Source organism: Kryptolebias marmoratus, linkage group LG15 (assembly GCF_001649575.2).
Source record: "Kryptolebias marmoratus isolate JLee-2015 linkage group LG15, ASM164957v2, whole genome shotgun sequence".
In the NCBI taxonomy this organism is placed as follows: domain Eukaryota; kingdom Metazoa; phylum Chordata; class Actinopteri; order Cyprinodontiformes; family Rivulidae; genus Kryptolebias; species Kryptolebias marmoratus.
In genome coordinates, this window is record NC_051444.1 from 18,448,326 (window position 1) to 18,466,791 (window position 18,466).

Below are 18,466 nucleotides of genomic sequence, written 5' to 3' on the forward strand. Positions count from 1 at the left end.
TTTTTTACAGAACTGTATCAACTTGTTTTGAACTTTGCTGAATACTGTCTTATGGCCGTGACGTCACCAGGAAGCCACGTGGAAGTGTCTGCTGTGCAGAAATAAATGTTTTGTTCTAAAGTCATAAAAGCACGACTTCATCTGCAAAATATACACATTCTATGTCACGTGGAAACTGGGAGGACGCGCCACCAGAGGGCGCTGCTTCTGCTGACTCTTCATGACCTCCATGTAAAGGGGCTTTGCCGCATCAAAAGAATATTTCTGTCACTTTGAGTGGGGTTCTGTGCAAAAGTTGGGACCGACTTTCAGGGCGGCTGCGATTAGAGCAGAGAGAGTTGGAGGTTCGATTCCACCAGTATGCCACATGTTGAAGTGTCCCTGGGCAGGACACTGAACCCCTCATTGCCTCTGATGTGTGCCTCGTTGATGTATGAATGGGATCTAAAGCACGGATTAGACTCTTTAGAATGATTTATTCAGATTAGCTTTGTAGAGGGCTGTATGAATGTGTGTGTGGATGGGGAAATGAGGGCACAGATTGTGTTTTAAAGCTCTTTGAGTGGCCTGGTTGGCTAGAAAACCAAAAAAATGGACTGTACACAAGACCAGTCCATTCAGCATTTAACAAATGTCTTGCCTGTTGTGGACCTCAGTTTAGAGGAATGGAGTTTGACTGACTCTGACTGGGGTGACGAGCTAACAAGAAAAAAGTGAATTTCGAATTTCATTGCGGTTCATCTGAATGCTGTTATTTAAACCCACCGCCATTTGTGCTTAGAAATAAACAGGGTTCATGTAAATAACAGTGTATTGAGGGTGTAGAAGTATATAAAATAGCGTTGCAGGAACCACTCTGGAGTGTTAGGCAGAGACTGTGGTTTTGGCCTCACTCAGACTACTAGCCATTAGCTCGTCAGTCCTGTAACTCTTTCTGCAAAATGAGGTCATTTAAGGAACCATCTATAACAGGTAAGATATTATTGCTCCTAAGCTTTACACAGAACACCTAAAAATGGCTGAAATATAATTTTCAAGAGAAACGAGATGTAATGGTTGACTGTTGCCCATTTTCTGAAAACATCTCGTCTTGCTTGCAGATTTACAGTCATCTGCAGCGTGTTCGGTGTCCCCTTAGAGACAGAAAACTGAAAACAAACACAGTGAGCCACAGCCTGGAGTCTGATCAGGTTTTATTTCCTTGTACTCTGAATATCAATAAAAACACACCTTAAAAATAACAAATTAAGGTTTATCCAACAGATGAAAAAGTAACAAAAGGCATATGTAGATTTCCTACATATTGATTACACAACAGTCTACTTGTCCAAAAAAGGCACTAAATCTTGAAATAGAAAATAAAAAAACAGAAGTGATACGATAAACGTACATCCAGCTGAGGTTTAACATTTTGTTTTACAGACTGATTGAAAAGCTTATTGCCAGAGCGACGGGGCCACCGCCGATTAAAAACTGATAAAAGGGCTGTTGTTTTGTTTGAAAGGAGTATTTCCACTCTCTGGCAAGTTGGATGACAACAATAAAGCTGAAAAAATTAAAAGAAAAAAGTCTTTATGGCAGCTGCATAAATAAAAAGAAAAAGGGGGAAAAAAGCATTTTAACTCTTTCAGACTCCGTCTTACAACACTTGTGAATCTGTCGGCGTCGGATTAAGAAATCCCGTCTGTGACCTCATCAACCTGCGCCCAATTTACGGCCGGGAGACGGGACCTCTGGAGCTGCTGGCATTCGTCAGAGTCGAGGACAGAGTCGGTACCAGGAAGGGGGACGGGTGGATAAATACTCCAACAATGAGCAGAAGCTTGTTTGAAAACAAAACAAAAACCGCGTTCTAGCCTGGAGACCCGCCGAAGCAAAGTTTCTCCATCACTGGGCTTTCCGAGCAGATTCACCTGCTCACCACTCTTCTCTCCCAATGAGTTTTAAGTTTTACATTAAGGAAGAAGATCCGACCCGCCGACTTCACTCTCGTTTTTCGGCATTTCGTTTTAAGAAATGGCCAAGACGATGTGGACATGCGTGTCTGTTGCCTCAGAGCTACAAAGTCCAACGATATGAGAAGAGCATGAAGGCAGCACATCCTGGAATAATCTCACAACAGCATGTAGTTTTGAATGAATCTCCGGATTCATTTCACAAAGGCTTCTGCTTAGCAGATTCTAAACAAACAAACAAAAAACTCTTTTTGGTGTAAATAAATTAAACAGGTGACAGGAAGCTACACACAGATGCGATCAGATGTTTGCATACACCTATCAGGAGCGGGATTGGCAATCATTTTTGGCTGAATCGTTCTTTTTCCAGAGTGGAATCGCTACTCGACATAGAAAACTGGTGATTTTATTTTTTTTAAAACAAGAACTTGTGTGATCGGATGAGACAAAGACTGAGCTATCTGACCAAAAAATGATGATAAACCTAAGGACACCTGTGACTGTGTAACTGTGAAGCCCGGTGGTGGTAGCATCATGCTGTGGTAAATCTGAAATTTGGACACAAAGCTGGTTCTTGAAAGGCTAAAGCGGACTAACATTAGACTTCTGGAATGGCCTTCTGAAAGCCCAGACCTTGACCTGAATAAAAGAATTGTGGACTGTGATTAAAAGCCAGCTCCGTGTCAGGAAGCTAACTCAGAACTAAACCAGAAGATTGGTGACCGTCACAAAAAGTCTTTGGTTGAGTTGAAACTTACTGAGGGACGTTTAATCAAATATTAGCAGGGATTTGTTTGTTTATTATTTACCAGAGACAGTGCAGTTAGACAGAAAACATTTAGTCCACATCTGATGTTCATTGATTGCTATTTTTAGAACATTATGCACCCAGTTCTTGTTTAAAAAAAAAAAAAAAAATCACTGAAGCTGTATGTTGTAAAATCATTCCACCCTGGGAAAAAAAACAAAGAACGGTTTAAATCAATCCATAGAAACTCCCAGATTGAATGTGACGTTGGAGTTCTCCGTGTATGTAAACCTCTGACAGCCTCTGGAACCGACCGCTGATGCGTCCGAAGCTTAAAGCGAAGACAGGACAGCTCTGCTGCCACAAAAACTGGAGACGTTTCATCACAAAAACTCACTTGACTCTTATTTAGGCCCAAAACACGACAACCTTGGGTTTTTAACCCACTCAAAAAACAAACAAACAAAAAAAATAAGAAAGTTTTTTGACATTTATGGCTGACGCAGGAGCTTAACAACCCTCGACTTCAGCTGGAGAGAGAAACCTCCCTTTCTGTTCAAACCTAACATCCATCAGCTCCAGCCGTAGCAGAAGTTTCCCTTTTTTTAAAATCGTGTTTTAAACACACAGCCTCGTCACAGTTTGCCGTTAGTTGTGTTGCTTGTTTCCTCATCGACCTACGTACTGATTCACATTGAAGCAGCAGTGGAGGAACGTGTGGGGTGTAGCTTATCTTTAAAGGAAGGAGGAGGGAGGGGGGGGCGGAGTGAGGTATCTGTGTCGAGTCTGAAATAGCTTAGCTTGTTAGGACGAATGGCTCTGAATGAAGCCACTTCAGTGTTTCCTTTGACGTATTATTATTATTATTATTATTATTATTATTAATGATCCGCTGACAGCTGCGCAGCCATTATAGAAGTCCTTCTTTATGCACCGGGCAAAAACATAAGGCACTTAACACAAATCCATATGGGAGGAAAAAGCTGAACAGAATGCCTTCAGGCTTTAAACAAACACTTTAGTCGGCTGTAGCAGGGCGGCGTTAAATATATCTGCTCTGTTGTTTGTCCCTCCCCTTTGTGCTTTTATTTGTCTCAGATCAGATGAATTTCCAGCAACGCTAAACTAGAGAGGTGGGGTGGTTAAACCTCCAGTGAAAGTTAAAAGGACCCGTTGGAAACACCGGGCCCGAAGCCACACAGCTTGGCCAAAACCATCCGTTCTGATTGGTAGGTTTAAAACAACGAGGTGTCTTTTGTCAATAACATCCCCGCAGAGAGGATTAGGACCGCCCGTCTGACAAACGCACTTACAGACTCCCGTTTCCCCTCGTCTTCGCGGGAGCCTTTTTGGCCACTCTCGTCTCTATAATGCAGCTGAGATTGCCCTGAAAGTCTCGTGTTACAGCAGCCGGCCGCTCCTAAAGAGATCACTGCTTAACGCGGCGCTCACTTAAAGCCCAGCAGTTTACTCGCGGCCTCTCTCACATCCAGACTGGCCTCGAAAATATGAATCCTGCACAACGAAGAAGGAAGGTTTCGTCACTTTAAAAGTACAATCAGCTAATTAAACATTTACTGTTGGTTGAACGGTTCTCAGTCAGAACCTTGTCCTAAATCTGCGGCCATCTTGAGAGGAACGGTCAGTGTGTGACGGTGTTATGAAGAGTCAGCTGCCGCTCACATCTGTGGACGTCAGGAACTCATCGAGCCACAGATATCAGTTTAAAAGCACCAAACATCCCACGGTGGAGCGTTCAGCAGCTGAGGACTCGGTCGGAGGTAAGAACTACTCCACAGGATGCTCTGACGCTTAGAGAGCGCCTTTTAATTACCGTCTGTTGTCGTTTAACATCTTTTTTTCTGTCGTTGTTCGAGTGGTCTTCTGTAGCGGGAGGGGTTTTGTTATAATTCAGCTACAGCATGCTAGCACAGTTAGCTTCAAAAACTTGATTTCCCCGTGGAGCTCGGGCTATAAACTGGCAACAAGCATTTGTTCACAATTATTATTATTATAAACTTCTATTATTCTGTGAAGCTGTTCAAATAAATGGCCAAGTGCCCATCGTTGATACAGATATATCAAACTTTAAAGTTAAAAAAATAAATAAATTCACACTTGCAACAGACAGAGCTGCAAAGAGAGTAAATAAAAGGACCTAAGTACTTCAGTGTGACTCTGAGCTAATAAACTTTGAGTTAATATTTGCTTATTAGCCTTAATATAACAATAATGACCTTTGGTTCCCAACACTGCCCCCTACTGGTGAACTGTTTTTTTATTTATTCTTATTTCCAGTTTAAAGTGGGTAAGTTTACTCAGGACTAAACAATTAAAAAGGTCAAATCTTCACTGAATTATTATTTGTGGGTGCTGGACTTCTACGATGGCTGCGCTGTCAGATTTTCTTGATTTGACTTGAATCCAAATAATTCTTTTGTAACAAGAGAACTTCTTGCCGGGGTTGATTCGAGACCCTTTTTCTCCCCCTCCTGCCGCTCTGGGGCTGTCAGTCACTTATCGTGATCTCTTAATCTCTGAGACAGCAGGGACTCTAAGCACCATCGTATTTAATAAAGTGTCACTTAAAATAAAAGAAAAAAACAAAACTTAGGGTTGGCAGTTTGTGTTCAGAACACATGGCATAACAAGATGAAGCACTTAAATACCTGGAACAGAAGGTAATACGTTTTACTTGCAGTAATTCAACACATTTGATGTGTTTCTGATTAGTATCTTTCTTATTTAGAGCCATCATACACTAAAAACAAAACAAAAAAAAGCACAAATATTAAAAAAACGTAATACTTTGGCTAATGTTTCACTCACCTTTCACCAACAAGATACACTCATAGTGATAGTTTCTCTCAGATGCTTATATGTTCATATAACATTACATAAAGTATACCGTATGGAGGTGTGTGCACACTGTACACGTGTATTTATATGCACAGTAAAGGTAAAAGGCAAGTACATTATCAGCTGTAGTGTTTTATGTATCAGGACATAATAATAATAATAATAATAATAATAATAATAATAATAGGTTTTAAAATTGGGTAGAAACAACCGCAGATGAACAACAGCTGATGTTTTCACAAAATGAAGCCAAGTTTGGTGTACCCCAAGCTTCAACAGGTTATTAAACCACAAGATAGTTGAGATAACTTAACCTAGTAACCCTCTTTTGTATAAATTTAACTGTTTTACTCATATTTGAAGCCACTCTCCTTTACGGTGTGGCTTCATTGAGATCTCTGCAGGCACAACAACGGCACTTCATTCAAGGTGGAGGTCCTGGACCCTGACTGGACCGCTGCAACACCTCAGAGCTTTTCTTTTTCTGCTGCTCTGTTGTAGATTAGCTGCTGAGTTTGGGACCCTTGTCTTGTTTCGTGACTCAGAGGGTCCAGGCTTCAGATGGCCTCACATTTGACTCGCTTTATCTAGTCCAAGGACGGATGGAGCCGGCAACCCTTCTACCTCCTGAGCCAATGCCACCCCCAAATCAGGGTGCCTGGGTCATGTGGCTGCAAAACGAGCCCAAATCATCCCCCCTCCACCACCGTGCTGATAGCTAACGTGAGGGGTTTGTCCTGATATGCTGTCCAAAATCTCCGCAGGACACTGATCTGAAAGTTTTGTGATTTGTTCAAATGCAACAGGCTTCCTCCTGGCAATGCTTTCAATGAACCCACACTTTAGTTGTTTTTACAGTAAACGCACAAAGAGAAAAACCTCAGCATTTAACACATTAACAGGTGAAGCCCTAGGTGTCCTGCATAATTACCACATTTAACTAAACCTTCTCACTACAGAATGACAAACTTCTAATGGACTCAGACTGATGGGCAGCAACAGCTGTATCTCTGAGATTATTGATCAAATAATCGATACACCTGATCAGCAGCAGCAGGCTGCCAGTTCCTCTGTTACGTGTCTGTTTTCATGTTAAACAAATACCAGCACATCGTCGTTGTTCATCTGAAGTTGTATTTACCTAAACTTAGAACAGATTTTTATTATTATGTCCCGAGACAAAACAAAACTTCGAGCCTCTATAATGTCCTGCCTCACTTGATGACTATGACTGTATGTATTCACTACGCTTTATTTTGTAGTTTCTAAACCATTGATCGACACAGTTGAATCTCTCCTAACTGATTGATATGTATAAAAGGCAAATCTCACAGTAATCAATCATTCTTGGGCACAAATGAATAAATAATTATCAATCAAATTGACGTCTATTTTTACATCTAGCTTATAAACAACTCTGCGGTTTTATGATAGATATCTATGCAAAGTGATGCCATCTGGATTAGAAATTTATTAGAATCTGAGAAGCTAATACTGTAATGTTTTCTCTACTCAATACTAGTTGTTTAAATACCTTTATATTGATAGCGTTGAAATATTTTTGTTTCACCAAGCAGCTGCATTTATGGAGTTTAATTTTTTTTTCTTTTTTTTTTTCTTGTTAGGAATTTCTGATGCATATTTCCCAGCAGTGCATTTTAAAGCCCCCCCATCAAAAGTTCAGATGAGTGAGTCTGAATTTGAAAATTAAAAAACAAAGGCTGCTGTTAAATTGAAAAATGTGGGGGGAAAAAAATAAATAAATAAAGGTTACATTAATTTTAAAAGAAGTCAATTATGTCAGTGGACAAAGTTCATGTTCTGGTATTCTTAAAACTTCAAATCGAGCTTCCATATTTTAGCTCATCAATCGTGGGGGGATTATTCTGCTTGTTTTTCTGATTATCCGCAGCTTCGAGAAATGTTGCGACCACAAGCTTATTTTGCGCCCACACAGACTCGTTTGTGATGGACCTGAAATCAAACAGGCCGCGGCGAAACGCGACCACCCAATCTCGAAAAGAATCACCTGAAAAATGAACCTACTTTTCTAACTCGTATACGTTGAGGCTGTTCAGTTGTGTTGTGATCACAGTGCAAGATCCTAAAACTATTGTGGTTCCCGTGCCGAATGCGGCGCTGTCCTGCTGCCAAATGTGCAGTCTTCTGATGAACTCCGCACCGAGCATCATGTCCTGTTTGACAGCCGTCTGTGGAAGATTTAAACGGTCTAAATATAAAACAAATCAACAAATAAATGAAGCGAGGAAATCGTTGACGAGTATTCCAGCTGTGTCCCTGCCGGGGTCTGAGCTGAATGTCAGAGTAGTGTGTTTCTTTGTTGGATTTGTATTAAGGGACACTTTATATCTTTCACAGATCACAGGGGAACACTAACAAATAAAATTCTCTCTTTTTTTTTATAATATATTTGATTATTAGCTATATGAGCATAGCAGAGTAGGTTGGTGGTTGGAGGTAGGGTTGGGAGGTATCTCAGGGTTGGAGTTTACACAACGTTTGGTCTTTTTTTTTTCCTTTTCTCTTTTTTTTTTTTTTTTTTTTAAATCATTATTACATTCCTATAAAATCTGCTTGCATATAATGAAACCTGTTCTGGCAGCTCCCATATCCGCTGGTCCCTTCAGTCATCCTCGAGCGTTTCCGTCTTGATCCGGTTTCCCGCGCTGCCTCGCGCTCCGTCCACCTGATCGGCCGAGGCCAGGCCGCTGTGGTTCACCGCCGTCTTTTCCGAGCTGACCGGCTCCTGCGGTTCGGACAGCGCGCTCGGGAGGCTCGGCTCGTCCTGGAGGGACGGGGACGGGGGGGACCAGGACGCACCTGTCAGTCTGGAGCCTTCGGCCTGAGAGCCCAGCCCCGACACGAGGGAGCGGGCGATCAGCGACGCCCCCCTCTGTCCAGACACGCCTCCTCTGGCCAGGGCAGAAAACCAGCTGGGGAGCTGAGGAGGAACCTGAGAGAGGAGGAGACAAGGTCAGAAGATGTTTGAGGATTTGCAGCTCTGTCTGGAATCTTTTGTGCGGACGTAGCCTGCAGCATACCTGGGTTGGAGAAGACAAGTCCGCCCGACTGAAAGCAAACTGCCTGGTTGAAGCTCTCTTGTCAAATAAGGACACCTCACAACCCTGGGACACGTTATTCAACAAACAAGTCAATCCTGTGTCACACTGAAATTAAAAACTATAATCAGAGACGTGCTGTCGTGAACGGAGCTCTAAAGTAGTCGAAGCTGATTTGCTGTGCAGGCTTGACTCACCTGGTCTGGGAAGTCGTTGCCGTCCACCTCATCACTGTTGGACTGACCGCCTGGACTCTGAACCTCGATGCCATGGCTCTCCAAGATGGCTGCTTCTTCAAAAACACAAACGTCATCATAGCATATCAACTCTAGACATGCAGCACAAAGATTAACGATGCAGGCGAATTCAGGAGCAAAGCTGCTAACAGAACATCCTCAGAGCTGCTGTTGGTGTAGTATCAAACATCTGTCCAGGTTAGCTGCGTTAACAAGTTTTTAAACTTCAGGATCTCTTGTCAAATTGATCATAACAATACGGCTTTATTTACTGCCTCACAAAATGCTCCGACTGACTGTCAGCCTCACAGATGGCTGCTTTCTTTACAAAGCAAACATGTTGGCACAGTACTACTCTTTAGGGTAGGGTAGCTCTTGTAAAACAACAGATTAGGGTTTCAGAGCTGACTGCACTCAGTGATCCTGACTGATTTAATCTCAGCTTTCTGATAGCATTTACAGCTGTTTGTGTACGCAAACACAGAGGTAAACATTACCTATGTTAGCTCGCCTCTTGATGTCTTTGCGGCGGTTTGCAAACCAGTTGTAGACCTTCAAAGACGTAACTCTCTCCAAATCAGACAGCTTCTTTCCTGTAAACACACACAAACACATATATATAAATAGATTTAAGATCTCTGTCGTTCTGCCATCCTCTCCTTTAGTGATGGTTTTTGAAAGCACATGTAATCAGTTTTCCTAACAATTTCTAATGTTTCTCAGAGAATGAACATGTGGTTAACTTCTAATCACAGAAAATTGTATTTTTAAAAGTTGGAACCTGCAGGACAATGTACAGAAACAACCTTTGTTCCTGATCAGCACCGGAGCGCCACAAGAGCTGCAAGAGTGCACCAATAGGAGCGCACAGACTCAGGGAGAACAGGTGGTTTTTAAGAGGAAAGGTGTCACCACAGTTAGATCTCTTAAATGGCCGCGCCTTCATTAACTTTAATGCGACGGGGAACATTTAATTTAAAAGGTGCATTTGATGCCGTGGCACCACGCTTCTCCATCATGGCACAAAGCCAGAAAAGATTGACAAGAGCTCTGCAGGGTGCAAGAACGTCACCGATAACGGTAAAACAAATAAAAGTCTATTTGTTTAATCTATTATGCAGACAGTGATTAACAGCTGGTAATTTGAAAACAGCTGCTGTTACACAATCAGATGATGGTGTTTATTAGCATCAACCACCGACTGATCCATGAGGAAAAACTCTCTGCAGTGTGGTTTATTTTTATCCCATTGCTATAAAAAATTGTGGGATATTTTATTTTATTTGGCTGTCATCTGTTAACTGTCTTATAAATTGCAGTTTGTGATCACAGGGCAAAGCTAGGACTTATTATGTCTTGGTTGAAAATTACAGCAGAGTCCATTTTTATATTTAGCTTCATTAGGACGTAGTTTTAAACAACATAGGAGTGCCAATAACACCACAGTGGTGTTTGTCAGCAGACTGAGGAACAGCTGGCAGAAAGTTAAAGCCTTTGCTGCTGGAAATGTTGAAGTGTGTTGCGGACGATCAGGGTGTACTGCAGCGTGTTCAGGTTTGGATTTGAACTGTACATTAACATACAGGTTAAAAATTCCTTAAAGTGAAAGTTAAACTAGCTAAAATAAAGTGGAAAAATACTACTGCAGATAGACTCCAGTGGCTGATGATTGATAATATTTGTCCAGTCGCCCGACCCTACAGCATACCTGGTTTTTGAATGACACCGTTGCAGGCAGTGGCAATTTCCTCTCTCTTGGCTTCATCGGGATACTGGTTATCACTGAAGTAGCTGTTTATACACAACAAACTGCATCAGTTTCTGCTTCCTTTGTGGCTCTCTGAATGCTTCTCTCCTCTCACTCACCTCTCCATGACAGCCAGACACTCCTTCCTCCAGGTGAATCTGCTCCCCCGTCTCAGACGGAAGCCCCCAGGGGCTGGCGAAAACGGGGGTGGAGTCTGGTGCCACTCCATCACTTCCTCCAGAGCCAGAGGGGCCGCTCGCATGGCCAAAGTGGCGCCTGTTGTCATAACCACTGGTAAGCGATAATCCAAAATCTTGAAGATGAGGCCATGACGATGGAGGAGGCGGGGTTACCTGGGTTGGTCTTCTCCAGCTGGTACCAGCGGAAGAAGGCTCGTTTCTTCTGCTCGCTGAGGTCCGATCCCTGCTGTAGGAGCCAGTGGGAGATTCGACTCTGACTGATTCCTAGTGGATGAAGGGCCACGTGTCACTCAGTGTGTCTGATGATGATATGGCTTTCTGCGTTTACATTTTACTGGACCGACACTCACCTGTTACCTGAGCAACCACTGCCTGTGAGATCCGCCTGTTGGCCAGGAAAGATTTGATCTCCTCCTTGATCACAGCGCTGTCCCTCCTACAACGGACAGCCACAAAATACAGCCCATATTTAAATCTAAAACACTCTTCATGCTTTAAACACCAGCTGTAACACATGGAAAATGGCCGTAAGTGTGTGGGAAGCACACACTTACAGCCATTTTACAGCTGTAATATTCTCCACTCTCAGTCAGGTTTTGATTTTATCTTCACACGTTTTCAAATCAATACTGCTCTGATTGCTGCTGTCTGGCTGCAGACTACAGATGAGAAGCACTACAGTGCACATGTGTATTTGTGTGAATAGTGCATGTCAGCCTGTAATCCTCAGAGCGTATTCAGATTCAGACCGAGCCTGCTCTGATTGATAATCAGGGCCTTTGCTGATGCCACAGACTCAATGTAACATGAGTGGATTTAAAGACCAAATGTATGCTTTTGATTTATTCATCACTTTAAGTATGTTATAAACAAAATTTAAGCCTTTTGTTTGAAGAGCCCTACTCCTTCGCTTTAAAAGAACAAAAAAACAATCAAATGGGACACCACTATCTCTTGGCATTAGCATCCAGAACACAGGTATAAGGCTGAACTGAGGGAACAGAGGGTTAGACCAATGTTTTTAATGCAAACTATAAAAATGAATAAATCTGGTTAGACGTCGGGTCTTTTCTTACCGCATCAAATCCTCCACCTTATCATCAAGATCTATGTCCTCTTCACTGGCCTCAAATCCATAACCTGGTGCAGTCACGCTGCCGCTAACCATACCGAGAGGAAAACGAGGCGGTGACAGCTTCCCATTGGTGACGGCAACCAGGCCATTTGGCACGACGGCCGCCACTGCGACCGGCGAGGCTGTTGAAACCTGCAGGGGCGGCGAAGTGGACTCAAAGTTGTTACCGGGGGACAGAGAGAGTTGGTTGTCAGGGAAACCCGTCTGCGTTGCGGTGGAAGTCATGGTGGAGGAGGCAGAGACGGCGTTGGAAGAAGACAAGGAAGACAAGGGTGGCATGTAGGAAGCTTTATGGGTCAACTTGTGTCCATGCTGCCGGTCCAAGTGGTCAAGGGTATTGAGGGCATGGAGGACCTCCGCCTGGGAAATACCCGTCCGCCGAAGCCTTTGGAGGAGATCAATCTGCTCAATGGTGAAGCGAGGCTCCTCACTCTGCTGGAACATCCTGGAAAGTATCAAAACAAACCTTTTATGAGAAGGTCATTTAAGCAACAGCAGTATATTGATAGCTGTAATGATTTGTTATTTTAGCAGAAAAATAACGGTCAGTCTGGGAAATAACTGGTCATTTTCTGCTGACTCAGCAGCTAGAGACAAGTGTCAGTGTTTTGAAGCCTCTGGTGTAAATCAATGAAAATATAGACAGCCGATAACGAATTGGAGTGAAAAATTTGTGTTGTGTCAGGCAATCTTAGTATCCAGATCCATTTTAATGAGTTAATTTTAAACTAATTACGTCAATAACACCATGCGGCTCCTTTAGCTTCTTTGCATAACTGGCAACAAACAAATATGAAAAAAAACAAAAATCTTGTCCTTTGGCTCATCCTGCAGAAAGAAACCCCACCAACAAGTATTAGCACGGCTAGCAAAGAAACCTGCACAATTTAAAATATTTTACAAATTTTCCAAGTAGCCTTCAGTTTGAAATTTTGTGGGAAAACTGGCCTAATAGATTTTGACTCGGCTGTAGTAAATACCTCAACCCTGGTCCTTAGGGCCCACTGTCTTGCATGTTTTAGTAATTTCCCTGCCACAACATCTTGATTCAGCTAACTGAATTATCTTCTGAGTGTACCCTCCACCCTCCTGTGGACTGACCAAAGAGGCTTGTATTAATTAGTCCTCTCCCTAATGACTTATCCTCTGTTTCAGATCTGTTATAATTATCTGCCTCAGTTCTGAGTTCACTTTGATTCCGATAAAAACACAGACGGTGTCAGAAACGTTGATCTGTTTGCACATTAAACACTGAATTATTGATCCGTGAGCCACAGCTCCTTTTATTTATTTTCTAAGTCCTTCAGCTGTGATGCACTGGACCTAGCCGTTCACTGCCAGATCGAAGTGCAGTTATAGGATTACCTTCTGAGCGTGTCATCGTGTTTTGTTTTGCAAAAAAAAAAAAACGGTTAATGACCCATTCATGTAAACAAGGCGCAGTGAAGCAGGGAGACGTGTAAAGCATGCGGGCCAGTGGGCCCTGAGAACCAGAGCTGGACACCATCATGTGACCTGCCGCTGTTGGAGGCAGGGAAGTCACAGGTCTGAGTTGGTGAGTAGGCAGTGGTGTGTGAAGCGCTCCTAAACCCCGGACCAACAGAGCTACTGTCACTGAGCTGGTTTTGTGATGAGTGTAAAGGTAGTATCTCACTGCATCAGCATCTGCAAGGGAGTCTACAGAACATCTTGTGGTGTTCACAAGTTCCTCACTTAAGTCTCGAAAGCTTGCACCATTATCGCTTGAATTTATAACATGTTTAAAACCAACTGTGGAACAAAATTTCTCACATAATAGAGTCGTTGCATGCATCTCACACCCTTCTAGATTTTGCTGCGGCCATCTCAAACCCGTCTCGAGAGCGCAAGAGCCGTATTTTGACACCTGCACGGGAGCACTCCTCTGACATGTTCAGGCCTAAAAACCATGCTGGCAAATAATTATCATTTTTTTAAAAAATCTTCATTTTAAAAGTGCACTCTTGTAGATTAAATCATGAAAGTGGGCGTGGCTGCCGAGGTTGGTACGAATCTGATGTGGGTGAGGATGAGCAACAAAATGGTGTCAAGGGCTAGAAAACAAGTTTTATAGGCAGCGATTTAAAAAAAAAAATAGGTCACTCGAAATGCATCCACATGGCTGCGTGGTCACAAATACTCAGAATTCAGCGAGACTGAAACTGAAAATGTGTGTATTATCTAGGAAAACTGAGTCAGATTTGAGTGGCCAACGAGCTGCAGTTGCAGTCCAGTCAGATAATGCCTTTAAGCACACATTAAAGTGGGATGAGGCGAGATTGGTTGTTTTATGAGTGAACGACTAAAGGCGGATTAAAGGGGCTTGTCGTTGTGGTCCCAACAGGGGAAATGAATGTGAAAGTCACTGTGTCACATAATGGTTATTTTACATCAGACAGTGGTTTTATTTATCTCTACTATGTTGACGTGAAGGCTTTCTCTTTTTATGCAATTAAATATTAGGCCTTTTTTTTCCCTAGATAACTTGTGTTGGTTTGTTTCATAGCAAATGACTAGAAAAGACAGCTAGACGTATCGTCCCACCTTCTTCTGTGGTTGAGAACTAAAGTCATGCGATCTCTTTTTTACAGGTGCTGCCTTGTTGTAATTTCAGAACCAAGGTCTGCGTATTAGGAACGTGGAGATAAGGATTTTCTTTTTTTGGTCAATGTCTGTAGCACAGTAGAACACGCAATCTTGTTTAGGGTTTCTCGACTAATTAATTTACCTTCATTTACTCGATGTATATGTGCTCTAACTTCTGTTCTAACCATAACAAGGAAAAAAAACAAGGTTTGGGATAGACACGTGCAAAATAAACACTAACATGATGATGGCATGAGGAGCTCCGTGTAAAACAGCTCGCTGTAATTCAAAACCCTTCTGCTTATCATTGCTGGCTTCTTGCTTTGGTTGATAACAATGTGGCTCAGGGGATAAAACACTGCTCTTGTGAGGCTATCACACATTGTCCAGTTGTGCTGTACAGTATGTACAGATGACCTAGCTTGGGTTTCATTTCCACATAGCTGCAGATGTTGTTTTGTATTATCTGTGAGGTCTTTTTTTTCTTCCTTTCTTTCTTTCTTTTCTAACAATGAAATCTGAGTCCTTCATGTGAGAACTGAAAGCTTGCTTCCAGGCTTTCTCTGTCATTTATTATCCCCAGGAAGCCATTATTTATGGTTCTGAATATTGCATAGTTTTACGAAAATTACCCCAAAAAAAGATCCGACGACAGAGATTGAAAATGATCCTGATTCTAGCGTGGAAAGATTTGTGGCTGAAGTAGAAAACTGTCAGCGGCGCTCCACAAATCGACATTAAGTCACTACAGGTTGTTTTTGTTTAAACACCAGATCAACAATTTGCTACAAAAAAGGGAATAAAAAGAAAATACAATAAACGATTTTAAAAATGAAATTGTGATGAATTCATACAAGTTCAGCCAAATAATGACGTTCTTCTGCACATATCTCTGAAATACTACCAATGAAACAATCCTGCAGTACCTTCACATCTGTCAGCTTCTTGTCTGCACATTTACAAACTACACACACACAGGCGCACTTAAACACTGCTCGGCAGCTGCTGTCCAGATATAAAGTGCATTCCTCCAGTTTCAATCAGACTTTTATTTGAGCAGAGATGTTTTCAGCCCCAGTAATCATGTAACACTGTGCATTACGTGCTGTGGTCCGTGATTTCACAGGAAACACACCTCCACCTGGACGTCGCTGGAGCATATTGAAATGTTAATTCCCATTATTAGTTGTGCTTGGCTGTGCTGTGTATCTGTAAACACACGGCGAACTAGAAGAACGCCCTGATAATGGCAACAAAGCTGGTCTGTGGAGGCGAGTAGGGTGGGGTGGGGTGGGTTAGATAAACAGAAATAAGAGATAACACATCTGCCTCAATGCTTTTTTTTTCCCTGTCGCAGAGAGAAGAGAGAGAAAAAAACAGGCAACAGCACAAAATTAAAGTCAGCAGGCATATCTGAGCTTATAAGAAACGGAGAGCGCGCACGTGTGGTGTGTGTGTCTGTGTGTGGTTTGTGCGTATCTTAGGAGAAATGCCAAGAAAATTTCACATCTCAGGCAGCCAAGCTACATACTTTCTCTTCCTGCTGCAGAGGATGACTCATGGCGTAATCAAGTTGGATTGATACAAATAACAAAGACCTGCAAAATTACAGTAAAAAAAAAAAGGTTCTCGCAGCCATCTGTTCATTATTCAAAGAAGTGTTACTGAATTCTTCCTGCTACGCTTCTGCATCACACATAAAATGTATGTGATTTCAAAGAAAAATACAAACTGTATCAAAGCGAAACAATCCAGAAGGCAGACGTTAAACCGCACCTTAACTTGTTCGTTTTGCTTTGAAATGAAACATCTCTGAACCAAGTTAACGAAAGCATACGTTTTACTTTTATAAATCTTATCAAATCTATTTTAACAGGATACGCTTTTGTGCTTTAATGTTCATAAAAAAACAATATAATTCCAATGCTGCGACACCTTTGGTTCGTTTCCATCTGTAAGGCTCTTTGTTTTCTCTTTAAAGGCCAGTCTGCAGTGATTGGTCACCTAATTGATTAAAATATAGTTTAAAGTCGTCTGCACGTGCAGAACCATTGGAGTCCATGCCAACATGAATGCATGAATACTTTTGTGAGGTCATCTCCACTCCTGAATCTGGCTCATCGGGCTACGGTGTTAAGCTCCGGACCAGTAGGTGGCGATAATGAGCTGGACTTTCAGCCTTATTTTTCCTTTGTGGTCCTGATGTTTATTCTGTTTCTGGCTTGCATTGCTTGACTTTTATTGTGCAATAAAAGCACTTGGTCAAAGCATAGAAGACATCGCACCACAATACAAAAACATATATACTATAAATATATTATTTCAACAAGCTTTGCCAACATTTTTTTTTGTCCCATGTCTCCATACCGTTGAACAGCGTCTAGGTTTAGTTGTGACACTTTAAAACAAAAGGTGCGCTTAAAGAATCAGAAGAAATTAGAAGAAATCGGTTAAACGAGGAAAATTCACAACTAATCCTGAGGTTCTCGTTTATTTTACTCAAACTGCAGCAGAAGAGAAGCTTGTTGGCTCCACTGGTCTCTTGTTAGGTTAAGAGAACAACTGTCTGAATCGTCTTTATCGCACTTCTTGGTTCATTATTTAAATGTTGCACCCAATTCTGCATGTAGTGATTTACAGCTTCCAGTAGCCTCTGGGCAGAAGGTTGATAAGGACACGACACCATTTTTGAAAGAGACAAGTCAATGCCTGATGACACACCTGAACAGGTGTAGTGGTGTGGCGGATGAAACGTGGGTCACAGCACAAAGATAATAGGTTCAAAACCATACGTTTATTTATATGAAACCAGTGAGGCGCAGACGAGGCACTTCCTAGCTGTGCAATCATTATAGTGCCTTTTCTGACAATCGATAAAAACATACGAAACATAACGTTTGGCGTCTGTTACCAGCCGCCTTTGCCTCCAGACCATCTGAATGCCACTGAAAACGCTGTAACCCGCCCGAGAGGCTCGGACGCAACGTGAACAAGAACGAACAGAGCCAGTCTGACAGCGATGACAGATGCTGTACAACGTCTTGCCAGATGTCTGCAGAGGAGTGTGGGGATTACAGAGACACAGAAAGAGACACTAGAACCCTGGCGTGTCAAATGGCACAAGAAGACAATCGAAAGGGGTTGGGTCTCCAGTGGCATTAACCAGTTCACGAACTTGACCTCTAAAATACACAACTTGCTCCAAGCTGAGTCTGTGTTACACACTGTTTTCAGGGCTCTCTGGCAAACTACACACCATTCAGTTGTGTGTGTCTAGAAATAAGTCCATGATTGCTGAGCTCCATCTAAGAAAAGTCTTGCTTTGTTAAAGAGTAACTGTGTTGCAGTGTCCAGACGTGGCACAAACCCGGTTCTGACTGCAGACACAGTGAGAGAACAACTAAATAAATAAATAAGTAGAATAGAAAACATGAACTGAAGTCGGAACCTGAACGCAACATGGAACAGAGAAGTAGCACCTAACGTGGCAGGACTGAGGTTTCACACTGGGGAAAAAAAAAAAAAAAGTTGAGGTGAACTTTTAAGACGAACCACGTACACAAAAATAACAAGTCTGCTCTTAAAAGACGTGTCTCGGGGTGTTTTCCGTGGCAGGAGAAAAAAAAAAAAAAACAACGCAACATTTCGGCACACATCATGTGAACTCGCCCGTTTGTTTTTTTTTTTTGGTTCCGAAAATACACCGCATGATATTATCACAATTCACTCCAGCTTGATAAATACATAAAAAAAAGAAAAGAAAAGAAAGTTGCCATTATCTTGGACTCGGAAGTGTTGGCGAGCTGCGTTTAATTCGGTTTTCTGCTGACACCGACCAGGAGCCGCGAAGCGGAGGAAACCGCCGCGGCGCGAGCGATTTTTTAAGGAGTTTGCGGTTCTGT

General features: G+C 42.3%; 1 protein-coding gene across 3 annotated transcripts in view; it reads right to left on the reverse strand.

Annotated features, from left to right (window-relative positions):
• Positions 1–1,176: 1,176 nt before the first annotated feature.
• LOC108241600 (homeobox-containing protein 1) overlaps positions 1,177–18,466 on the reverse strand; it is a 17,590-nt gene continuing 300 nt past the window's right edge. The window contains exons 2-10 of one of the 3 annotated variants that reach the window (XM_017425878.3): positions 11,902–12,405; positions 11,176–11,261; positions 10,979–11,089; positions 10,745–10,901; positions 10,587–10,669; positions 9,376–9,471; positions 8,840–8,934; positions 8,625–8,708; positions 1,177–8,536 (exon numbers count right to left, since the gene is read on the reverse strand). In XM_017425878.3, coding sequence (XP_017281367.1) covers positions 8,207–8,536; positions 8,625–8,708; positions 8,840–8,934; positions 9,376–9,471; positions 10,587–10,669; positions 10,745–10,901; positions 10,979–11,089; positions 11,176–11,261; positions 11,902–12,404 — 1,545 coding nt within the window. In that variant the 5' untranslated portion in view covers position 12,405 and the 3' untranslated portion in view covers positions 1,177–8,206. The remainder of the gene's footprint in view (positions 8,537–8,624; positions 8,709–8,839; positions 8,935–9,375; positions 9,472–10,586; positions 10,670–10,744; positions 10,902–10,978; positions 11,090–11,175; positions 11,262–11,901; positions 12,406–18,466) is intronic. The other 2 variants (XM_017425880.3, XM_017425879.3) reach the window with 2 other exon arrangements.